The sequence below is a fragment of the Typopeltis vanoorti genome, chromosome 3 (assembly GCF_054136105.1).
Source record: "Typopeltis vanoorti isolate ZY-2024b chromosome 3, IOZ_Tvanoo_1.0, whole genome shotgun sequence".
In the NCBI taxonomy this organism is placed as follows: Eukaryota; Metazoa; Arthropoda; class Arachnida; order Uropygi; family Thelyphonidae; genus Typopeltis; species Typopeltis vanoorti.
In genome coordinates, this window is record NC_143551.1 from 56,791,860 (window position 1) to 56,818,581 (window position 26,722).

Genomic DNA, 26,722 nt, shown 5'->3' on the forward strand with positions numbered 1-26,722 from the left:
GTTAATTTCCCTTGGAGAAAATATTGAGCTATTGAAATTTCCTTGATTAACTATATGTGTACTTATGATTGAATTTTGTGATAGAGTATGTTCCTGCTATCATATCATCGGAATGTTTGAAGCTCAATGAGGTGGATTGTATAAATATAAGTGCCTAGATTATGATTAAGTACTTGAAAGGAATGCGATTCTGAGAGATATATTTGTATACATGTATGTTGTATTTTGATTGATGCTAACCTAGGAATGGCAAGTGCACCTTATGTATTCATGTTATGTGTATCACTTACTGATAGTTGCAATATGAAGTATGCTTGCTGAAAGTCTAAGTAAGTTCGAAAGAATATGCTAGAAACCAAGTTGTGTGATTGAGAGAGACTAAGAATTACCTTTCATAAATGAATCTTATGATTTCATGTGATATGTACATTATTGAATCAGGAATTAAACTTATTGTTATTGTTGATAAAAAAATAGTTGTCCGATTCAATCTTATGCAATGCACTGATCCAAAAAACACTATTCGGACCTGATAGCTGAACCCCAATGATTAGTAGTGATTTAAGAGTAATTTTTGCCATGCCTGCAAACCTTGGCTAAAATGGAATAAGTAATTATTTGATCTACTAGGGTATAAAAACTTTCTTTTGCATATAGGGGAATTTCAGAGGTGCAGTCTTCAAACAAATAAATATCTGGAGATCCCAGGCAAGAGAAAAATATACTTAAGGTAGAACAATAAGAAAGGAAAATACAAAAATATAAGATATTAAGATAAAGAGATATTGTTGATAAGATATATGATAGGATATAAAGAAAAGATATATATATATATTTAAATAATATATAAATAAATAAAAGATGTTTATTAAATAGAGAAGATAACTTTAGTTTACAAGGGCGCAGCAAACCACTTTTGTTTCAGTAGCAGCCAATTTATATTCCCTCATAATTTTTGAAAGACATTTGGAAATGCCTTTGACATAAGGTATGGGAATTCTACGGGCTTGTTCTTGTCTAGGTTGATGTGTGGGAGAAGTGACTGATGATTTTTTTGAGTTGTTTTTGGGTTGTATCCATTTTGTATGGCTGTATTTTTGATTGTTTCCAATTATTGGTTTAAAGATTCTTTGGAGGAGCAGATCTGTGTGCTCTGGTTACTAATGATGCCAAATTTTTGAGATGGATGATGAGCTGAAGAATTGTGAATGTAGTAGCCTGAAAATGTCAGCTTGCGATAGACAGAAGTGGAGATAGAACCATCTTCTTTTCTTTGGATGTGTACATCCAGGAAGGGACATCCTGTGGAGATTCTTTTTCTAGCGTGAATTTGATGCAAGGATGAAGAAGGTTGATTTTGTCTAGAAACAAGTGTAGTTCTTGTTCAGAATGACCCCAGACAGCAAAGATGTCATCGAGATATCGTAGCCAGATTTTTGGTTTAGGGTTAAATGTGAAAATTTTTCCTTCGAGGTGTTCTAGAAAAAGATTGGCCAAGTTTGGTGTAAGGGAGACCCCATTGCTGTTCCTTCCTCTTGTTTGTAAATTTTCTCTTTCCAAGTGAAATGTCCAGACGTAATAACCAACTTGAATAATTCAACAATATCAGATGGAGATTTTTGAGTTAGTAAGAGTCTATCGTTTCCTTATGGGGAGTATTAGTGAAGAGGGAAACGATGTCAAAGCTAATTAGCATGTCAGTTTCCAACAGTTGAATGTCTTTAATTTTTGCTTGAAAATCTGTGGAATTTTTAATTGATGAGGCTGAGTGGCCTTTGAGAGGACGGAGAAGGTTAGATAAAAATATTGATAATGTAAGTCAAGCTGCTAATAGAATCTATGATGGGTCTGAATGGAATGTTATTCTTGTGAAGTTTAGGTAAACTGTATATTCTAGGAGGTCTGACATGGTATGTCCTGAGTTTTTTTTTTTTTTTTTAATTGTTTCTTCATCTAGGAAGAGGTTTCATCTAGTAACTTGTTTAGTTTCTTGAGCTGTCTTTTTGTAGGGTCATAAGCAAGTTAGGCGTATGTATTTTGATCTTGGAGTAATAAATTCATTTTTCAGTCATATGAATTGGTATCTAGGACAACAGTGATGTTTCCCTTGTCAACTCTGGTAATGATTATGTTTCTATTACATTTTAAGGAGGTGGTAAGAGCTTTCAGTTTTGATGGTGGAATATTCAACTCCGAAGGTTTGGCATCATAGATTATTTTTGCAGTTTCGAAATGTAGTCTGTTGCTTCAATATTGGACAGATGGTCGATATTTCTTTCAGTGTTTTGTATGAAATCTGAATATGGAATGCATTTAGGTGAAATGGCAAATTTATGACCTCTTGCTAGAACATTTAATTCATCTTCTGTTAGTGGACGACTAGATAAGTTGACAACCCATTTTTCGGTCGGTAATTTGTTGGTATTTTTCTTGGATTGATTTAACAAAGTAAGGTATTTTTTATGAAGATTAATGTTACTTTTTTCAAATGCTTTGATCCCCACATTTTTTGAGACATTAGTAATCAATTGTAGCAATTCTTGATTTAACGTACTTGATAATTCAGCTTCCAATTCTGCGATTTTTAAAATATGAACTGGCAACAAACACATTCCATATTTAGATTTTATGCACAACATTGAAAGAAACATTGGCCATCTGTACAATAATGAAAACCCAAACCATAGGATCCATTGGAAAAAGACCAAACTTCTACATAGATCTTTATGTAAACATGAACGTTTATGTCACAGATGCAATTTGAACTGTAATGATGTTCTTACCATCCCTAAAGTCTGGGAAATTGTCATCCTAAATTGTGTAAAATAATTTTATATATATTATCTCATTTTAATGTATCCCCCCTCTTTTTTTTTCATATATATTTTAATTTAATTCTATAACATGCTACTGCACGCATAGAGGGATTCCATTGTAAGCATGCACCCTAACTGTATGTGATTCCTAGTATTATTTGTATTAACTGTACTGAAGATGTCCTAGGACACACACACAGTGTGTGTGGCTTTTTGTAGACAATGTTGGAACATTTGATTTCAATCTTCCTTGACATCGCAAATGCTCATGACATACTTGACTGCTTGAAGATATGGCATATTAAAAGATCTCTATAATCTTAGTCTTATTTGTTTTATTTAAATATTACTATTCAGCCAAGTCTTTCAAGTTTGAATGGGAAGCACATTATGTCAATCATAATCCTCAAGAAAAGGATGTTCCTCAAGGCTGTTTTAAGTGTAATACTCTTTACTATCAGAGTTAATTCAATCACTGAACAGCTTACTCCCACAGTAGGCAATGCTCTTTATGTTGATAACTTCACAATTTATTGTTGCTCTTGAAACATGAGGGTAAATGAAAGACAACTTCAGCATGTAATTGATCATGTCTCTTCATTTGCTCTTAGTAATGGGTTCAGGTTTTTAGCAGGAAAATCTGTCTGTGTACACTTCTCTGAAAATTCAGTCTTCTTCCAGAATAATAAAGTATTATAACAGTTGCACCAGAACTCTTTAGGCCTATCTTTAACAGAATGCTTACATTCCTTACACATTCATCAGGGAAAAGTGCAAAAGAGCATTGAACGTCCTTTGCGCTGTATCCTCTACAGCAGCAGCATTTCTCAAACTTTTCCTATGATGGAACACTTCACAAATCCTGAAATTTTAATGGAACACCTTGGTTAGAGTCAGGTATCATCAGTCTCGTATTCAATGTAAAGCTAAGCGCACACTATTGCTACAGCAGGCTGTATCCCATCGCAAAAATGCGACAGCGCACACTACAGGCATGCCGGGCCACAGAGCATTGCATTGACCTTGCTTGTGACCGCACGTTTCCCAGAATAGATACCAGCATGCGCTGGCCTTAATAGCACAATCCACACGCAAAGTGAGGAGCACCTGATTTTCAAACATGTTTGAAATTTTAAATGCTTTTCACAGCATTTAAAACCATTCCAGGCTCGTATTCATTTTGATAATTTTTCATGGAACACTTATTCACCACAGAACATAGTTTGGGAAACGCTGCTCTACAGAATTGGGTGTGGATTGATGTTCCTTGTTCTGCCTTTATAGTGCACATGTTTGATCAAAGAATGATTACAAGTCCTAAACTTATGATGTGCAGAGGAGAGCACATTCTGATGGTTGGATCTTATTCATCAAATAACTACTGGTGCATTTTGGTCATTGCCTATTCAAAGTCTTTATGTCGAAGTAAACAAACTTGCCGTGTTGCTTCGAAGGAAACAGTTCTTAATTAGGACCTAAAAATGAAGTCTCTTCCAGAACATGCAATGTGGACTAGTATTTTTTCTTTACATTAGAAAGCTCAATATTACACATATCAAACTGCCATGCACCCTTTTGCACACTGCCATGCACACATAATCTCTTTTATGTGTGCACATAAAAGAGATTATGCAAGCTATTAGCATAATAGCTTGCGTAATTCTAACTATTGACAGTGCTACCATTACCAAGCATTACAACATTTCTCTATAGCAAGTTTGACTGCATCCTGTAACCTTTCATTGTGTCAGCTACAGAACTCTCATACTTCATCATCTTTCTACCTGCAATTGCTTAATATAAGCAATTGTGGGTAGATTGGATTATTATATCCAATCGGATTTCACTTGTGTGGAGTAATTACACATCAGAGTTGTATTCCATTCAGCTTGTGCACATAAAAGAATTCTGCTACAAAAAAATTTATGATTTATACAGATTCATTGTGTTCTTTACAGGCTATTTCTTCTCCTTTGTATAATCCATATCCAGTGTTTTGTGCAGTTTTGCGACTATTGTGAAAAATGAAGATCCCTTAATTTTGATGTTTCATTGTGCTGGATTCCCAGCCACATTGGTAATAAGAGAAATGAAACTGCACTTTCATCTGCTAGATTAGCTTGTACTTTTTCCTGTACTGTTTGACAGTTCCCATATACAGACTACAGACAGTTTATAAGATCAAAACTAATCACCCAATGGCAATCATCATGGCAGGAAACTGACAACCAAATTGCATGAAATTAAGCATTGGCAATCTAGTCAATGTAAAAACAGAAGAGAAGAAATTGTTTTTGCTAGATTTCACATAGATCACAATCATCTTACACATTCTTATTTACCGAGGATGTATGACCCACCTATATGCAAAAAATGCAACACACTTAATTTGTCATATTCTGCTGTAGTGCCAGTACTTCACATGAGAGAGGAACAGAATGTTTGCTTATTTGGCCAAGCCATATACACTTAGATCTTATCAGACTTGGACAAATTACATAACATTTTTAACTTTTTTACAAAGAATTAATTTATGCAAACACATTTGATTATAATTTCTGTTTGTGTGGATATTGCATTCCTTACTTAATTTTTTGTACATAATATATTATTTACTAATTATCTCTTTATTGCTATTCATTATTACCTTGTGTATTGCTCTAATTTTTGATATGGCACAGTATGACTTTTGCTGTCCTTGCACTATTTAGAAACTGCAAATCAATCATTTAACTGTATATATAGATATAAAGATCAATTTAATGTTGCTAGATTTTTCAGTGATCTAATTACTGGTTCAGTTTGATAATAACTATAATCGAATAATTAAAATTAATTTTTCAAATAATACATTCATTCCATAACTATAGAATGACTGACTTTATTTATTTATTTTTTCCAGCTCCTGGGGAAGTACGGAGAGCTTGGGCTCTTGCAGAAGTTTTAGACAAAGACTATTGTGAAGCTAAAAAGGTATGTATAATTAATTATACTTAAAATAGGTTGGTTATGTTTAATACCATCATCATTCCATGGGTCCAATGCCCATTGATGTCCGATGCTTGTTTCACTATTCTTTGCCATTTCTCTCTGTCTGCCAGCATGTGTTTAATACCATAACAGTGTCATATATAGGATTTTTCTAAAATGGAATATTATTGTCTGTCATCTTCTTCTTTTTTTTTTTATTTTTATTTTTTTATAAGGATTATTTAACTCTTTTGAAATGAACTTTTTTTTGAACTATTATATATGCTCAGCTGGTAATAAAAATTCTATATCATGATGAAATTGGCCAAGCTGATTGATAGAGTGCTAACATCTTTGCTAATCTCCTATGTTGTTCTGGGTTCAGATCCCACTTATGAATGGTTGTAGGTACTAGCAAAATTTCATTACCATCAGTGAGACCACTCTCCTCCTTATTAGAGTTCATCATCATCAAATTCCTGCCATGTACCCTCAAGGGGTGCATTTTTTCATGTAGTACTATAATACCCTGATAGTACTACATGAAAAAATTACATTATTATTAATTTCCTATCTACAATTTTCCTCCAAATCAGTCTGTTACTTGTCAAGACTCCAACATTATCAGATCTTATATTTCTATCGTCTAAAGCACTTTGTACCGTATCAATCCACCTATATCTTGGTCTTCCTCTCGGTCGTTTTCCTGCCAACCTGGCAGAGAACACTTGTTTTGCTAATCTTTCGTCGCCCATTCTGTTTAAGTGACCATACCACCTGAGATTAGCTCTGCTAACGCATTCCTCGATGCTGACAATGTCAAGTTCTTTCCTAATATCCTCGTTTTTAATATGATACTGCCATTGATGCCATCTGTTCACGCCTATAATCTTTCTCAGGACTCTCATAACTGAAGTTTCTAGTCTTTGGTCAAGTGTTTTACTTCTGACAGAGCTCTCAGATCCATAAGTTAAAACTGGTTTGAACACTGCTTTGTATACAGCTAACTTAGTGTTCCGACTAATTTCTCTCTTATTCCATATGAATTTATTCAATTGACTTCCCACCATACCAGCTTTGCTGATTCTGTTGTCTATTTCTATATTTAATTTACCATCTTCAGTAAAAATCATGCCTAAATAGCTGAAATGTTTTACTTGTTCCACAGGTTCTCCATTCACAACACAGTTGACGTTTTCAATGATTCTGCCTATTTTCATTGTCTTTGTCTTTTTATTGCTGACCTTCATACCATATCTATTACAAGAGCTATTCAATTTAATCAGAGAATCTTGCAGACTTGTAGCGGATTTATTTAGAAGTATAACATCATCCGCATAAAGCAAAGAGCTGACATTAACATCTCCAATTTTGATATCATGTTTTATGTGATCCATATAGATAATGAATAACAGAGGGGATAATGTATATCCTTGTCTCACACCAGATTTAACATAAACCATCTTCCTGTACTTCCTTCAATTCTAACTGCTGACTTACAACTCAAATAAAGACTAAGTATTGCTTGATATAATGTCCCATTGACACCATATAACTGCAGCGTATTGAATAGCTTCTCTCTTGGCACCTTGTCATGTGCCTTTTCCAGATCGACAAAACTTAAATACAGATCTTTGTTATATTCCCATGCATTCTCGACTATTTGTCATAAAGTGAAGATCTGATCCTGACAGCCTCTATTTGGCCTGAATCCAGCTTGTTCTTCACCAAGCTTTTCTTCCACAATTCTTCTCAACCGTTTCTCAAGTATACTTGCATAGATCTTGCCAGGAACACTCAGTAGGGAAATACCTCCGTAATTCTCACATGCAGTTTTATTTACCTTTTTATATATGGGTACTATGAGAGCTCTACTCCAATCATCAGGAATTCGTCCCTCTGTCCAGGCTTTCTGAACTATGCAATGCAGCCACTGTAAGACTCTTATACCACCATACTTCAGCATTTCTGGTCGAATATCATCTACTCCTGCTGCCTTTCCACATTTCAAGCCTTTGATGGCTTTTTCTACTTCAAGTATGGATATGTATTCCTGACTGCATGCCTGGTCATGTTTTTTACCACTGTGCTGTCATCACTGCTTGTTTCATTTAGCAGTTTTTCAAAGTAATTACTCCATACTTCAAGAATATATCTTTTTCTCCCGTTTTCATGTCACCTTTATCATCTCTAATTCCTTTTATAGCATTCTTTCCTCCATTCTTAAGCTTCTTCAACAACCTCCAGAATATTTTGCCACCTTCTTGATATTTATTTTCTATATTCTTGCCAAAGTCCTCCCATGACTTTTGTTTAGCTAGTTTTACACAGTGTTTAGCATTCTTGCATCTGTCTCTATATTCTCTAAGAGCACAAGCTGACTTATTTGACAGGAACTTTTGGTATGCTTTCTTCTTTTCCTTCACTGCCTCTTTAACCTCCTGTGTCCACCAGGGAGTTCTGATTTTTTTATCCTTACAAACAACCTCACGATATGCCTCTCTGGCAGAATCAATCAATATTTTCTTCAGAGTTTGCCACTGAATCTCCAAGGTTTGATTCCTGTTCTCAAACTCTTTCATTTTCTTTTCAATAATCTTTCTGTATTTTAGTCTACAGTTAACATCTGAGAGCTGCTCAACTTTATTCGCTTTAAAACTTTCTTACATGTTATTCTTTTCAATATGAAATTCAATTTTATCCTGCTCAAGACTAAATAGTGATCACTTCCAATTTCAAATCCTCTGTACACTCTGGTGTCCTGCACCAGGGAGAAAACATCACTGTCAACAATAACATAGTCAATGACACTTTTCTTATTCCTAGCCTCTTCTCTCCATGTGAATTTGTGCACATTTTTATGTTGGAACATGGTGTTAGTAATAACCAGTCCATGTCCTGAGCAGAAATCCAACAGATATTTGCCATTATTATTAGCTTTGCTCTTCTCTCCAAATTTTCCCAAAATATTTTTGTATGTCTCACAATCATTTCCTACTCTGCTATTTAGATCCCCAACAAGGACCAATTTTTCATTGTGTCAGTTGCTTTTTCTAAAGCCTCAAAAAATTCCTCCACTTCTACCTTAGTAGAACCTTCTGTGGGACCATAGGCACAAATAAGTCTCATTGTCCAGTTCCCCATTCTCATATTTGCCCACATTACTCTACTTGAGACTGACTGCCATTCAAGAAGATTAGCCTCGTATTTTGTGTTGAATACTATGGCTACTCCTTCTTTTCCTTGATTGTCATTGCCTGAATATAACATTTTGTATTTATTTTTGCTCAGAAAGATCTCACCAGTTTTGGTCTTTTTTGTTTCAGTCACCCCTATTATGTCGATCTGGTACTTATCTAATTCCTCAGCTAGCTCCATATCTTTGCCATTCAGGCTTCTTACATTGATAGTACCGATCTTTAACTCTGGTGATGTTGGGTTGGGGTTTATTTTCAGATTTGTTCCAGTAGCTGACTTTTTGCTGTTCGCCCTGGTTCCCTGGCGAAAACAACTGGGGCCTTGTTTAACCGGGCGATGCCCCAGCCAGCATGAAATTTTGTCATGTTGTACCATCATTCTATATTTTGGTTTAACCAATAAGAATACAATTTGGTCGGCTAAATCCCAAATTGCCAGCCCATCCTCGTCCGTTCAGTATCCAAGTAGATACCCAACAGGGTGCACCACGAGAAGGTGAGGATTGGACATTAGGTCAGAAGCCCTGGTCAGTTCTCTGCATTCCTTTAAAGGCTATGTGGAGGTCTCCTCTCAGTTATACAGCTTTGACCCTTAAGCACCCCTTATTAGAGTTCTGAAATGGAAAATAGTACTATGTTTGGTTTCTGTAACAAAGCTAGAAGAATTATCTAAAGGTATAAACTACACGTTTACAACCTTTGTTGTAGGACAAGAAATAAACTACACAGGCTCGTTAATAGAAAAGATCAAAAGAAGATAACTTCAATGGTATGGACGTGTCGAGAGAATGCCACCAAAAAGGCTACCCAACATCACTCTGTATGCAAGATTAGAAGAAAAGAGAAAGAAAAGGAAAACCAAGAACTAAATGGATAACATCAATAAAGGTTAACTTCAGATTAACCTATAGACAGCTCATTTTGCCTCTTTACCAAGGCCTTGATAAGACCTCACTTGAGCTATTGTGTGCAGGTCTGGTTTCCGTTGTAATTTTGATATATTGGAGAGAGTGAAAAGGAGAGTGTTAAAAATGATATCAGGATTATGGAATACTGGTTATGAAGACAAATTGAGAATTTGTAGACTGCAGACATTAGCAAACAGGAGAAAGAGGGGTGATATGATTGAGACTTACAAACTTCTGGAAGGGTCATACAGGATTTCAATTCATGGAATTTTTCAATTTATGGAGGGTGGAAAAAGGACAAGAGGGCATCCTTGGAAGCTGAGAATGAATGGTGCTAAGAAAGGGGACGAGGGCTAGATTTTTCTCTCATAGGGTGGTGCATGACTGGAATGGATTGCCATTGGATGCTGTGAGTGAATGAATTCAAGAATAAGTATGATAGCTTGTGCATGTAGTATGAGTCCCTAACTCTCTGTAGGTCGCTCTTAAAGATCTTTTATCCTTGTGAATATAACATCATAGAGAATTTAAGAGCAGTGAATGATGAGAAGGAGAGATTGACTGTGAGTGAGTCCGTGCAGTTAGCCTAGTGGCTGTGTGCTTCGCAACCATATGACTGGGGAAGGAGTGTCCCAGGTTCGATTCCCTTCGAAGACATGAAGAATTTGAGGATGTTCCATAGCCAAGTTAGCTGGTCTTGGACGCTGGCAGTAGGGTTTTTTTTTCGTGGCATTTTTCATCACGCAAGCAGGCAAATCGGCCCCCCGTGAACACATGGATCTACAGCCGTAAATACTTAACTTCCCCATGAGGGGGCTCATCTTGCCCAAATAAGGACGGGGGAGAAAAAGGGAGGAAACTCCATACGAATAAAAAAAAAAAAAAACTGTGAGTGAGGAAGGGGTATATGGGGGAAATTAAGCAAACATGATATTAATAAGGCTGTGGGAAGTGATGATATATCACCACGTATTTTAAAAGAATGTGCCAGGAAATTGATATCTGCCTTGACATATTTGTTAAATACGAATCTTACATTGGATCAAATTCCAAACTAGTGGAAGGAAAGCAAGACTGTGTGTGTGTGTGTGTGTGTGTGTGTGTGTGTGTGTGTGTGTGTGTGTGTGTGTGTGTGTGTGTGTGTGTGTGTAAAAAATTCAAGCATCAAATTATATGCCAATCTGTGTTCAGGTGTTAAGATTAAAGTGTTGGAAGACTGGTGAGAATCAGGATCCAGAATGGGGTTGACAACAGGGGTATTATCTTTGAGGGTTAGCATGGATTTGCTAAAGGGAGATCATGTTTTAGTAATCTACTTACTTATTACAGTAAGGTGATGGCTTCGTTGGACAAAGAAGATAGATACACAATGGTATATTTAGATTTTGAAAAGGCATTTGATAGATTGTCACATGATAAGGTTGATAGTCAAACTTGTGGATGAGGTTGTATATTAGACCGGTGGTCTCCAAAGTGTGGTACGCGTGCCCCCCTTGGATACACGAGTCAATACGTGGGGGTACGTCAAAAAAAGTTTTATATTGATAGGAAAAAAAATTAAGTAATTAATTAAAGATAAAGAATATTACTTTCTTTCATCAATTAAAAATATATCTAATATAGACAAAGATGTTATAAAGATCCTGTAAACTTAAATTTGCGAGTAGTGCACATTGAGCGACTTTGCACACATAATCATCCGTGGCAAAGCTGTCATGTTTTTTAAAACTAGGGAGTAAATCTCTTACTTCTTATCATTGCCATTGTTTGTAGAGTGTCCTAGTGTTGACAAGCCCAACTAGAGAAGGAAAATTGCTTAGTTATCCTGCTACCTACAGATGACACCATAGTTGTATTAATTATTCGACTATTAGTAGTAAGTTTCACGATTTTTTAGTATATATTGTTTCTGTGCAATTCCAACATCTTTTTGTGCTTACTTTTACGTTTACACTGGAAATAGTGAATTAATATTATCAAAATTGCTTACATTTTTTAAAAGTGTTTGATATTATCAATAGTAAATGAATTATATTTAAGTTTTACAAATTAACCCTCACAAAATGGATAAATGGTTGAAAAAATTTCCTCCAAAGAAACCGTGAATTGAAGATAATTATGATAGTACTTCTACATCAGATGAACAACAAGGAAAAGATAGGATTGATTCTTCTATTCAAACAAGTTGATTATCAGTCAAATTAAGTGATAAAAACGTTAATCTGAAACTTAACAAAACCTTGCCCAAGAAAGTTCGAAATTATCAAGAAGACTACTTGAAATGGGGATTTATATCGCCGATAGTCAACAATGAAACCCGTCCTACATGCGTATTGTGTCATGAGATGCTATGTAATGGACACTTAAAAACTAAACATCCTGAACATGAACACAAATCTTTACAATTCTTTGAACGATGTTTGAAGACATGTAATTCTCAATCCAACAACTTAAAAAAATTCACTAAAATTAACGATAAATATTTGGAGGCATCTCTTGAGGTTGGATTCTTAATTGCAAAAGACCAAAAGCAACACACCATTGGGGAAACACTTGTACTCCCAACCGCCATAAAAATGGTAGAAATAATCCATGGAAAAAATACGCAGATAAACTAAAATGTATTCCCTTATCAGCAAATACTATTGGTAGACGTATAGAAATCATTGTAGATAATTTAAAGAAGCAACGTATCGCAGTGTCAGAAGCCATCAAACCAGAATTTCAAGAAATTATGAAAGAAATGCAAGGCCGTTGTTCACATTAAATATTGTAATAAATATGTTTATAAGCTGTTAATAATAAAAATAATGTGTAAAAATATCTAGTGTTTTTAATTATTATATGATGATACAAGGCATATTTCCTTTTTATAATACCTATTGCAATAGATTTTTGCTCAATCAGGGGGTATGTGCTATTTATTTTTTCTGTCTTGGCGGTATGATCAAAAAAGTTTGGGGACTACTGTATTAGACTAGTGCACTGGATTGGAGATTGGTTGTCTGATAAGTATCAACAAGTTGTGTATGTGGGAGCAATATCCCAGAAGAGGAAAGTCCCTAGTGGTGTGCTTTAGGAGTATTTCTGGGTGTTTGCTTACACTGTATGTTAATAATATTGGGGAAGATTTGAATGGGGATATATAGTTGTTTGCAGATGATGCAATGATGGGATAAACTATGAGGAGTAGAGCAGATATGTGGCCTTATAAGACTTTAATAGACTGAGTGAATGAGCACAGGAGTGGGAATACTAGTTCAATGTTGTGAAATGTCATCATCAAATTCCTGACATGTATCCTCAAGGGGTGTACAGGATATAATAGTACTACATGAAAAATTTTACATCATTATTAACTTCCTATCTACAATTTTCCTCCAAATTAGTCTGTTACTTGTCAAGACTCCAACATTATCAGATCTTATATTTCTGTCGTCTAAGGCACATTGTACCGTATCAATCCACCTATATCTTGGTCTTCCTCTGGGTCGTTTTCCTGCCAACCTGCAGAGAACACTTGTTTTGCTAATCTTTCCTCGCCCATTCTTTTTAAGTGACCATACCACCTGAGATTAGCTCTGCTAGCACATTCCTGGATGCCAACAATATCAAGTTCTTTCCTAATATCCTCGTTTTTAATATGATATTGCCATTAATGCCATCTGTTCATGCCTCTAATCTTTCTCAGGACTCTCATATCTGCGGTCTCTAGTCTTTGGTCAAGTGTTTTACTTCTGACCCAGCTCTCAGATCCATAAGTTAAAACTGGTTTGAACATTGTCTTGTATACAGCTAATTTAGTGTTCCGACTAATTTCTCTCTTATTCCATATGAATTTATTCAGTTGACTTCCTACCATACCAGCTTTGTTGATTCTGTTGTCTATTTCCATATTTAATTTACCATCTTCACTAAAAATCATGCCTAGGTAGCTGAAATGTTTTACTTGTTCCACAGGTTCCCCGTTCACAACACAGTTGACATTTTCAACAATTCTACCTATTTTCATTGTCTTTGTCTTTTTATTGCTGACCTTCATACCATATCTATTACAACAGTTATTCAATTTAGTCAGGGAATTTTGCAAACTTGTAGTAGATTTATTTAGAAGTATAACATCGTCCTCATAAAGCAAGGAGCTGACATTAACATCTCCAATTCTGATATCATGTTTAATACCACTTTCCTTCATAACGTGATCCATATAGATAATGAATAACAGAGGGGATAATGTACATCCTTGTCTCACACCAGATTTAACATTAACCCATCTTCCTATACATCCTTCAGTTCTAACTGCCGACTTACAACTCAAATACAGAGTAAATATTGTTTGTTATAATGCCCCATTGACACCATATAACTGTAGCGTATTGAATAGCTTCTCTCTTGGCACCTTGTCATATGCCTTTTCCAGATCGACAAAACTTAAATACAGATCTCTGTTATATTTCCATGCTTTCTCCACTATCTGTCGTAAAGTGAAGATCTGATCCTGATAGCCTCTATTTGGCCTGAATCCAGCTTGTTTTTCACCAAGCTTTTCTTCCACAATTCTTCTCAACCGTAAGGTTTTAAAATTTAGGAAACAAATGGAATGTAGAATTTATGCTTGGTGGGGATATCCACCATCTTGGGGTGACGGTGGATAAGGATCTAAACTTTAGAGGACTCATTGCCAAAATTGTGAAGACAATGCAACAAGATCTGGGAATGATACTGAGGATTAGGCTACATATTAACTACTGTGCACAGATTTGGTCATCTGGTTTCAAAAGGATGAGGAGGTGTTGGAGAAGATCCAGATGCAATTGACCAAAATAGCTTCTGATTTTTGGAATGTTAATGTGAAGAAAGGTTGAGACGATGCAATTTACAGAGTCGAGTGGATAGGAGGAAGGGGTGATATGATAGTAACAAGTTGGTCAGGTGTTGTTATAGGATTAATGTTGAACAAGTTTTTCGTAAAATGGCAGGAGATTGGGGGAGAACAAGAGGTCATCCTTGGAAGTCGTATAAGGAAAGTGTGAGCAAGGTAGTGAGAAACAGGTTTTTGGCATGGAGAGTTGTGAATGATTGGAATGCATTACCTGAGAGTGTGGTGTCTACAGAGAATTTGAATGTGTTTAAGGCATGGAATAATGGACTGTGTGTATGATAAAGGGACCTCTTATATGAGTGTGTGACTTTTGGGGTCTTAGGATAATAATACTAATAAATTTCTTATTATTATTATTATATGTTTTTTTTTTCTTGTAATACAAAGAAGAAATCTATGCACATTTGAAAAATACACTTCTAGTTTGGTGAGATGTGGCTGGTGGTTGATTTAGCTGTATAAAGTTGTTTACGCGTTTTAGTGAAATATTTTTGTTGAGGAGTATTTCTTTTAAAATTATGATGTTTAAGTTGAGCACATTGCATATAGGTTTGTGTAAATTGGCTATGGTTTTTAGTGAGTATACTTTATGAAACTGTAGTGGTAGAGAATGTGTGAGCAACTAAGCCTAATTTGACTAGAAGCTTATTATAGTACTTTGTTGTATGCAGCTGCTTAAGAATTTCTGTTGCTAGTACTATGCTGCTCAATTTAGTTAAGGAATCCTAATATAAGGGGAGGGTTAGTGAGAGGCCAACCACCCTCCTATAAAAACTCTATTGGTTACGAAACAAGCACCGCAGAAGCCTCGGAATTCGGACGCCTTTGTGACTATGATTATTAATCGTTTTGGGACCTGGAATATACGTAGTTTGGTGAAAGAAGGAGCTCTTTTTAATGTGACGAATGTCTTACGACAGTATAAAATTGGACTTTGTGCTGTACAAGAAGCGAGTTGGCCAGGACAAGGCTCGACCCGCAATCAGGGGTACACGCTATACTATAGTGGTGACAACAGAGGACGAAGAGTCCTCGGAACTGCAATTTTAGTTAGTCATAACTTTTTGTGTAATATTTTAAATTTTAAACCTGTGAACAATTGGCTGTGTACTATTAGAGTTAAGGGACATTTTCAAAATGTGTCTATTGTGAACTGTTATGCGCCTACTGATGAGAGCTCGGAGGAAGCTAAAGATTGCTTCTACGAAGTGCTTGAACGTACTTGTAATAATCTACCGTCCTATGACGTCTAGCTAGTGGTGGGAGAGAGAGCGTTTATGGCACCCTTTCGTGGATAGTGAGAGCCTACATGAGGAGTGCAATGATAACAGGATCCGACTTGTGAGTGTTTCCGCCACTATGGGATGCTTTGTAAAGAGCACTATGTTTGCACATAAAGACATCTACAAACAGACCTGGAGATCGTTGGATGGTAGAACAGCTAACCAAATAGACCATGTACTAGTGTATCGATATCACCACAGCTCCATCTCGGATGTGAGAAGTTTCAGAGGAGCAGATGGAGATAGTGACCACTATCAGTAGCCTACGATTTCAGGCATAGAATTTCAGTTCAGAAGCCCGCATGTCCTACCATACGATCGGCATGGGACCTGGACAAGTTGAAAACAGCAGAAGGCAAGCGGGCTTTCCAGTTAGAGTTGCAGAAGAGTTATAGGAGGAAGAGGATGATCTGGATGAGATGTGGGACACCATCAAAAATACGGTCGCATTAGCTGCCTCGAGAACTGTGGGAAAGAGAAAGAGGAGGAGAAAAGCATGGTTTAATAGACAGTGTGAAGAAGCTGTAGTGAAACGAAGGGAAGCACTATTGAACTACCTAGCAGATAGCAGGAAGAAAGCTGCATATGAGAGGGTGAGAATAGTGGTGAATACATGTTTACGCAGGGAAAAGCATAAGTATCTTAATGAGAAAGTGGCTAGTACAGAGAGAAATAGGGCGACGAATAATGGACGTGAGATGTACCGGACGATCAAAGCCATGCAATGTGCACAGACACAAGCGGCAACCATAAGAGATGAGAGTGGAAATCTATTAACAAACTCAAAAGATGCTTTTGCTTGGTGGCGTAGATATTTTGCAAACTTGCTGAATGTCAATGCTGGAACTTCAGTATCGGAGGATTATACTCCTTATCAAACTGCTGAACCATTTATTGAAGAGCCGACATTTAGTGAGATTACTCGTGCTGAAAAATAATAAGGCTAATAATTAGGAATGGACTGCATACTGGCGGAGCTTCTGAAGAATGGTGGGGATGTCCTGCTGGAGCAGCTGCACCGGCTCATCTTGATGATCTGGCGAGAAGAACGGCTGCCGGACGAGTGGAAGGAGTCGCTGATCACCCCAGTATAAAAGAAAGGAGATGGCTCAATGCGGCAACTATAAGGGCATCTCACTGCTGTTGACTGGCTACAAGGTACTGTCTAACATCATGCTAATGCACCTCACACCATATGCAGAAGAGTGCCTTGGTGACTACCAGGGCTTCAGGAGGAACCATTCTACAATAGACCAACTCTTCAAGCTGCGCCAAGTTTTTGAAAAGTGCTGGGAATATAACCGGGAAGTTCATAATATTTTCATCGACTTTTCTAAAGCCTATGACTCAATGATATGCCCAAAAATATGGCAGGTGTTAGAAGAGCTGGGAATTCCTCGAAAATTCTGAAAAATGGTGCAGGTGTGCGTAGCTGGTTCGAGAGCAAGAGTGAAAGCAGAAGGTGACCTTTTGGACCCGTTTCAAGTACAGACCAGTGTGAAGCAGGGTGATGGGCTTTCTCCGATTCTCTTCAATCTAGTGTTGGAAAAAGTAATTAAAAACACACAGCAAGTGGCAGGTGGAGTCAACATGAGGGTGCAAGTTAGGATTCTTGGCTACGCTGACGACCTGAATGTTATGCGGTGGCATTGGTTACTGCTATTGAAGAAGCTGCAGAAGAGGTTGGCCTGAAAATAAATGCCGAGAAGACAAAATACCTTTTTATGAGTCGCCATGCTGCTCAAGATCCAGAGGGAGCTGCACAGTTTGAGAGGGTGAAGGTATTTAGTTACTTGGGTTCTTTCGTGACTGAAGATAACAAAGTTAAGGCTGATGTCCAGAGTCGGGTAAATGCTGCGAATGTGGCCTATTATCAGGTGCGTCCCCTTTTTGCCTCGCGCTTGCTGTCTTGGACTACAAAGATGGGGCTATACAAGACTTTGATCAGGCCTGTTCTCCTCTATGGTGCTGAAGCATGGGCTCCCATGGTGAGACAAGCTGATCACCTGAGAGTATTCGAGAACAAGATGCTACAACGTATCTATGGAGGGGTCATGGCAGACAGAGTCTGGAGGAGGCGGTCCAATGCTGCCATACATGCTTTATACAACTCGGCAGATGTCTTGAGGGAGCTGCAAGTCCTGCATCTTCAGTGGCTGGGGCACCTGTACCGTATGGGCCCTGAAAGGACTGTGAGACAAGCGTGGGAGGCCACCAGGGAGACCGAGAAAGAGATGGGCAGATCAGGAGAAGGAAGACCTGCAGGCTGTCGGGGTGGAGACCAGAACGTGGCGGACAGTCGCAGAGGACCGTGCCCAGTGGCGACATGTGGTGCTTGAGGCCAAAATTCCCCCCGGGCTGATAGCGCCTGGCTAATGTAATGTAATGTAATAGTTTGGATACATAACATTTTTGAAGTAGCTATGCTTTTACTACTAATTTACACTAAACTGTATGCGCATGTTCCCAAGTGATTTACGTTTGTAACAATTGCCTTGTAAAGGTTTTGAAAATAAATTATCTGAAATATTTGCAGATTGAATATGAGGATAATACCCCATAAAAGTTAAACCATTATTGTAAGCAATTATTGTAAATTAAGAAATTATTTTGACATAAATACTGTCATTGCTTATTTACATACTAAATAATAACTTTATTAAATACTAAGATTTTCTGTATCAGCTTGTAAAAGAAATATCAGTATTTCTTTTGAGGCTATCTACTAATCAATAATTGAAAACACAACAAGGCATTGCTGCTGTATGCTGCGCTACTGCTTGACTCGCTTGTGTGACTTCTGGGGACGTGTTCTCTCTTTTCTTTCTCAGTAGCAGTTGAGAGTAATCTAAGCTTTTAAGCTTTCCTCCAGCTGAGAGGATTATTATCTAGTATTTCTAACCTACCACTGCTGGTCATCAGAAATGATGACCAGCAGTAATAGAAGTAATATTTAGATTTTCTTTTAAGAAAAAAAGAAAACTAACACTACTGAACTTTCTTTTTTGTGGCATGCATATAAACAGTTTGATATAGTTAAAATGTAGCATAGTATTTCTAAGACTTAAAATAATTTCAGCAATCAGTTGAACAGCTGATTGTAGATTGCAAAGAAATAGCCTGGAATTAGAAGTACCTGCTTCGACAGATACAACAATTATATATCCAAGCCAGATTTATCATATTTCCTATTGCAAGTATATGATTGCAAATTTGAACATTTGCTTAAAGAGAATGCTGAGGCTTTGCTTCATCACCCGAACTTGAATCAGAATGACTGCCTATCTTTATCTGAAATATGGGAAAGTCTTATTAGAATAACACATCATTAATTTTTTTTTTTTTTTTTATAGTTATGATTAACCTAGGTTTTCTCAGTTATAATATTACAATGTTGTAAGTATAACATCATGAAGCTCTTTCTGTTTCAAATCAATCCATTGTTTGTGTTCTACCTTGTAATCAACCATCATTGCCACCAAAAATGGTCTGTAAGTTTCAGATGAAATATCTCATCTTATAAGCATATACGGAAAAGCAGTGAATGGAAGCATATGCTTCCATTCACTGCTTTGTTGTTTCATTGTAGGGTCATAGTGATACAACCAAGCTTCATCTGCTGTAATGATGTGTTTTAAGAAGTTGTCGCCTTCTTGTTCCAGTCTTTCTTTCCATTCTGTGCACACATCCACTCAATGCTGCATTTGCTCCGGTGTCAAGAGTTTGGGAATCCATTGGGTGCAAACACGTTTCAGTCCTAAATATTCAGCCATGATTGAGTGAACACTTCCCACAGAAATATTCAGGACAACATGCAGTTGGCATACTGTAATTCTGCGATCCTCCTTGATGATAATTGCTGCTGTGTTGATCATTGTCTCTGTGATGGACGTTGAAGGTCTTCCCTCACATTCAAGATCTTCCACATTTTGCCTTCCTTCCTTAAAAGTTTTATGCCAGCGAAAAACACTTGCCCTCGACATCGTGGAAAGCTTCATGTATCATGTTAAAAGTGTCTGATGCCGATTTTTGCAAACGCACGCAAAATTTAATCACATAACGCTGTTCCAAGGATGCTTCCATTTCGACAACTGGTCACGGCTCGTAGGTGCGCCAAAACAAGCTTGCGTTTAGTCACGTGACACTCTGGCACATCAGCCCTTATATGCCATCTATCAACCTCTTTTGTTAATACAGACAGCAACATTTCTTTATTCCACAGAAATTAATATTGTGATGAGTGATTTTGCAACAGTAAAATTAGTCTTATTACTTATTGAACAGCCCTCGTAGATAGTATTACCTGTCTTGTGTTTTTGTGTAAATAAGCAATGATGCCTTGCCAGCAAAGGTTGGTTGATTGGTAGAGCCTCTGCTACTAATGACGCACTCAAAAAGTTAAGCAAGTCTGAGCAGGTTAGTAGTTGGAAGGGATCAATCATTCGATGCTGTTGGCACTCTACTGAGGACTGGCCATTCTCACAGGGTTAACTTCGGCCTGTAAACTAAATAAATTAAAATAAATAATAAATAAAATAAATAAAAAACTATAATAAACTCAGCTAAAGTCCTCCTGTACTAAGATTCTTCTGGATTTGTACACTTCAGATTGTTATACTAAGATTTTCTTTTGGACTTGTACAGTTCAAGTTGCTATTGAATGCTAAAAAAATACTTCACCGAGTCTTTTTGTATTGAGATTTTTCTTTGGCTTGTTCTGGTTGCTATAAAGGTTGCAAATGGGTCTTCCACATTCTCATTTTGTTTCTCATTCTCATCTCAATTAGTGTTTGAGCCTTTTGATGCAACACATTAAATACCTCCATTTTGGAAAAACCGGCCTTTCTGACCGTGCACTCCAAGCATACCACAGAATTGATTGGAAAGGTACCAAGTCCCTGCACTGCACCAAAACCTGGTTTGAGAGGAAATTTAAAGAAGCATGTGAAATGCTCAAACATAATCCAAATCTGAGCAAAAATGATGGCCTAGCCATTCCAAGAATGTGGAAGACCCATTTGCAACCTTTATAGCAACCAGAACAAGCCAAAGAAAAATCTCAATACAAAAATACTTGAGGTTTTTTTTTTTTTTAAAGCATTCAATAGCAACTTGAACTGTACAAGTCCAGAAGAAATTCTTAGTATAACAATCTGAACTATACAAATCCAGAAGAATCTTAGTGCAGGAGGACTTTAGCAGAGTTTATTATAGTTTTTATTTATTTTTTATTTATTTATTTAAAATTTATTAATAAAATAACACTTGACGTTTCAACCTTCCTTAAAAGAAAAAAATAAATTATTTATTTATTTTTTTTTTATCACTAGAGGTCAGGCTAAGAAAAAGATTAATTAACAGCATAGATTTAATTTACCTTTATGAGTGCAAGAGCATGTAGCTTGGTTTTCTATAAACATGTCTTTCTGATGATGATCTCAATACAAGGGTCGAAACGTCAAGTGTTATTTTATTAATAATAAGTAAAATAATCATTTCAACACGTGTGTTTTGTTTCCCTAAATTCGTAAATACGAATGCTGATCACCATGTAACCTTAAAAGAAAGAGTCATCATAATGCATGGAGATTTGACCCACAAGCAGTGCAGCCTCTATGATAAGCTAAAGATACATGTTTCCTTGTTAATTAATTGTGACTAGCCTTTTTGAAACAATGTAGAGACAGCAACTTAATACCCAGCTGCATTAAACTAAAGAAGAAGTTTATATCAGCTAAAGTGCTCCGTATCTATGCCCGGTCGGAAAACGCATTGTTAAGAGAACAGATCCACGAGGCATGAAAAAACTTAGCATCTACCCAAGCCAAAGTTTTACACCTGAAATTAGAGCTATCCAGCTATGTTTATCCAGAAATTTGGGATATTTTAGACAGGATCACAGACGACTTGGCCAAGCACCTATTACTCAAAAACAAGGAAAAATTAATAATGAAGTTTCAAGCACTAAAACAACATGGAAGCACAAGACAATCTGGATGCCATAATGAAAGGAGCAGCCAATCATAAAGTGACATCACAAGGAGCAGCCAATCACCCACAAACAAAGTTAGGGGCAACCAACCACCATCGGACCGCGGCCTGGTTATCAACCAATCAAACTACAATCTCACCCAGGATGAATCTCACTGCTGGAGAAAGGTCTAAATTACGGCATTGCGCCAAGGTCAGTGAACAAACTTGATATCATTTATCATATCGAGGGAGGTTTAAGATCCCTCCCCGCCAATCTAGCTAACAAAATACGTATGGATCTTGTATACTAAATTCAAACAAAAAACTAAGCAGCAACCTAAACAAAACAGAAAAACTGGCCCTCAAATCCCTAAAAAAATAACCAAGAAATTATAATCACAAAAGCAGATAAAGGGAATGCCACTGTTGTTTTAGATCAGACAACGTACATAGAAAACATGAACCATTTGATATCGGACCACAATACCTACCAAATGGTAAACTACAACCCCCACAAAATGCATCAAAAAGAAAACAACTGAATTAATTAAATCTGTTAGCACATGGCCAGAAGAAACAACTAAAAAACTAATACCTCATTATGCCCACTCACCCAGAATTTATGGCCTGCCAAAAATACACAAAACAGACACACCACTACGTCCGATTGTTGAAGGAATCGACAGCCCAAATTACCATTTAGCCAAAAAATTAGCAGCTACATTCAAAGAATTGGTAGGTCATTTCCCCTTCCTACATAAAAAATTCACATTTCATAAACAAAATTAAAAACGTTACACTCAACGACCAAGATTTATTATTCAACTTTGACATAACTTCCCTTTTCACCAATGTCCCGATCAATGATACTATCTTGCTCCTACAGAACATATTTCATCGCAGCCCTCTTTGCCCACGTACTGTGCTTGAGATATTTCGTGTGGCAAAACAATTTTTACCTTCAAAAAGAAGGTACAGCCATGGGCTCATCACTCTCCCCCCCCCCCCCCCCCAATAGCTAACTTTTATATGGAAGACTTTGAGCAATGAGCTCTAGAGTTAGCATGCCTAAAGCCCAAAATTTGGCTCGCATACATTGACAATATTTTCGCCATTTGGCCCCACGGCCGCGAAGCACTAAATACATTCCTTAGCCACCTGAACAAACAACACAAACATATCCAATTCACCATTGAAATAGAAAAAAACAACTCTCTTCCATTCCTAGACACACTCATCACACGTCTTCCCTCAGGCCGTCTCTCCTTCTCAGTCTATCGCAAACCTGCACACACAGGCCAGTACATATACAAAAATTCTTATCACCACCCAACACAAAAACTAGGGGTCATAAACACCTTTAAACACAGAACTCAAACTATTTGTTCAAACGAACAAGCTCTAAACAAGGAATATGAGATCATCAACCATACATTTATAAAAAATGGATACAGTAATAAACCAATTCACAAGATCCTCCTCAGAGATACCACTAAAAACAAAAAAGATTTCAAGAATGCTATTGCCATACCTTATGTTAGAGGCATTTCCGAAAAAATAGACAGAACACTACACAAATACAACATCAAAATCACTTTTAAACCCCCGGCAAAATTAAGACACCTACTCAGTTCTTCCAAAGATCCTCTTCCACACCTAACCCACCCAGGGATTTACAAAATACAATGCACATGTAACCTACCATACATAGGGGAAACAGGGTGTAGGGTGCATGTGGTATGCTTGGAGTGCATGGTCTTTCTGACCATGCACTCCAAGCATACCACAGAATTGATTGGAAGGGTACCAAGTCCCTACACTGCACCAAAACCTGGTGCAGACTACATGCCTTTGGGTGTATAGGCCTACTGTGACAGATACCTTATCACAGTTTGTCAAGATATCTGCTAATGGCTCCAACTTGCAAGCTGACTACCTTGGTGAAGAAAATGATTATATTTTGTTGTTATTACCAAAAATATGCTTTCATTCTCCATTGTAGAGTAAGGGTTACCTCTTGGCAAACATCTGGAACACATTCCATTGGTTTGAAATGCTGCCCAGAGCCTGGATACAATACTGTTTGATCTCCAAACTCTCTGGTAATATCAGTAATTCTGCAGTCTGTCTTCTTCAAGCTTTCCAATAATTCTTCCTTACATGAAATCATTTAACGGTGCCTTTGAGACATTACAAGACATCCAAGTTTTTAATTTTAGCCTTCACAAAAGAAGCTTCCTTCAAATACAATTCGCTTAGCTTAGCACAGCCTTTTGCCTTTTATTCTGTTGAGTGCTGCTACGTGACTCCTTTGTGTGTGATTCGAAATTTTGAATGCATACCTGCTTTCTACTCAGAGTCATCAGTTGTGCAAATTGCCACAAGCAGACAACTTTGCATAATTGACAACTTTGAGTAGAAAGTCGTCAGTTACGCAAATTGCCACAAGCAGATTCATCTGAATTTGCATTTGCAATTTTCAAAAATAGTGTTCATCCTTAGGTTTTGGACACCAGTGTACTTCCATATTTGAGCATTTTTAGTTGAATATCATATATTCCAGCAGTCATATCAGCTTTCAATTTTTTGATGGCTTTTTCCCTAGGATTGACATAGTGCCTCCATAGCACAATTGGAAGAACAACGCATTACACCCTCTGAATGATATAATCACGTAATCACAAGAAAGATATTTATTTAACCAAATATTTCGGTCTGGAAATAGCAGACCATCGTCGGTGGTATTACAAGAACAGTTTAAAAAATATACAAGCTAGAATACTAACAATAGATCGTTGAAATTAGAACATGCCGCGTGATGTTATATCACTAAGTATGAAACGAAATATTTTGAAGTAGAAACATGATTGAATTTGCTATTAAAAAAAAAAAAAAAAAAAAAAAAAAAAAAAAATTAATGGGTAATCTTGATTAGGCTTTCCCAGATTTTTGATATAGATATGCAGTCATTACGATTCAGGTTGGGATGATGGAGCAAGGCCTCCACGCTTTCCTTGAACAAACGTTCGAACCTATAACGGGATCTATGTAAGAGGCGCGTTTTGGACCAAAGGATGCTGTGGTCAGTTTCAATCCCGTGTTGAGCCAAACCAGACTTTTCAGGTTTATTGTGAAGAATGGATGATTGATGTTCTTGGATTCTTTTTTCAAGAGAACGTCCAGTCTGTCCAAAGTAAGAGAGATCACAGTTGCAAGGAATTTGATAAACTCCAGGAAGAGATAAAGTTGAGCGTTTGTCTTTAGGAGAAGGAAATTGAGAAGACAATTTGTTAATAGGAGAATACGTAGCTGTTAAATCATATTTCTTCAAAATTCTTGCGATAGGTTCTGAAATACCGGAGATATAAGGAATAGGTACTCGACGTATTGAATCTTTGTTGTTTTGTGGAGGATTATAAGATGTAAGAAGACGTTGAATACTTTTTTCAGAAAAGCCATTGAGTTTCATGTGTTGCTGGATAGTAGAAAGTTCTTTCTGTAGATAATCAAAAGTAGAACAATTAGTTTTTCAAAAGTAGAACAATTAATCTTTGCTCGTAACCTACCTTGTATAACTGAAAGTTTTCCTAATTTACCAGTTATTTTGGTAGCATTTTCCCCGTGAAGGATAAGAATTTGTTGTTTTAAGGATACTTGCGACATAAGACTTACGAGCAAAGATTAATTTCTTAAAAAAGTGCCGCGACAACAAGATTATTCCCAATTTCGCTAAGATTAAAGAAACAATAAAATCTCCTGGAGCTCATAATATTTACCGGAACACAAGTTTATCTCTAATCCGTAATCAACTTAAAGCTGCTAAACGTGATCTTGCTATTCACAGTCATCAGACTTCTGATTTACGCACCTATATATCCACAAATTTGGATCCACATCTTTCTCACATAGTTCTAAATGTAGCTAAACGTTCTACTCAACGTGCTTATAATAAACTAAGTCAACATCTTAACCGTAAATATGAGGCTCTTTCGTCTAAACAATCCAAGCCATTCATAACTCCAGATAATTGGATTGTAAATATATCCGGACGTCCTTTGACTAAAAGCGAAACCCTCATCCTTTCAAAAGGACATGATTTTTCTATTGTTCCAAATAAAATACCATATCTAGATTTCCTAGTTAACATTGAAAGGAATCTTAATCATCTAACCAGCGATAAAGCTAATGCTCTTCGCCTAGAAGTCGCTTCTTCTCTACTTAAGGCTAAACTTCCTCCTTCTAACATATCTCCTTCTGAAATGAAATCTTTACAGTCCTTGAGAAAAAATAATCACCTCATTATCACTAAAGCTGACAAGGGAAAAGCAACAGTAGTTATGGACTCAGTAAATTACAGAAGAAAACTTTCTCTTTTGCTTCGAGATCGCTCCACATATCAAGAAATTGATTATAATCCAACCAACAGACAACTAAAGAAATTAAATTCTCTCCTTGATGAAGTCATCAGTTAGGATAAAGACACAATTGAAAGACTTAAAACTCATTTTGCAAGACCTCCTAGATTTTATGGCCTTCCAAAAATCCATAAGATTGACTATCCTCTTCGTCCAATAGTAGATTGCATTGATTCTCCTACTTACCGTATAGCCAAATATCTAGCTAAATTACTGAAATCTTACATTGGCAACTCGAGTTCTTTTTTAAAAAACTCCTCAGATTTCTTAGAAAAATT

General features: G+C 36.8%; 1 protein-coding gene across 3 annotated transcripts in view; it reads left to right on the forward strand.

Annotated features, from left to right (window-relative positions):
* The window catches only part of LOC150108169 (RB1-inducible coiled-coil protein 1-like), a 611,254-nt gene that overhangs the window by 558,965 nt on the left and 25,567 nt on the right, over nucleotides 1–26,722 (forward strand). For all 3 annotated transcript variants that reach the window (XM_090390625.1, XM_090390624.1, XM_090390626.1), the window contains one exon: nucleotides 5,719–5,789. In XM_090390625.1, coding sequence (XP_090246751.1) covers nucleotides 5,719–5,789 — 71 coding nt within the window. The remainder of the gene's footprint in view (nucleotides 1–5,718; nucleotides 5,790–26,722) is intronic.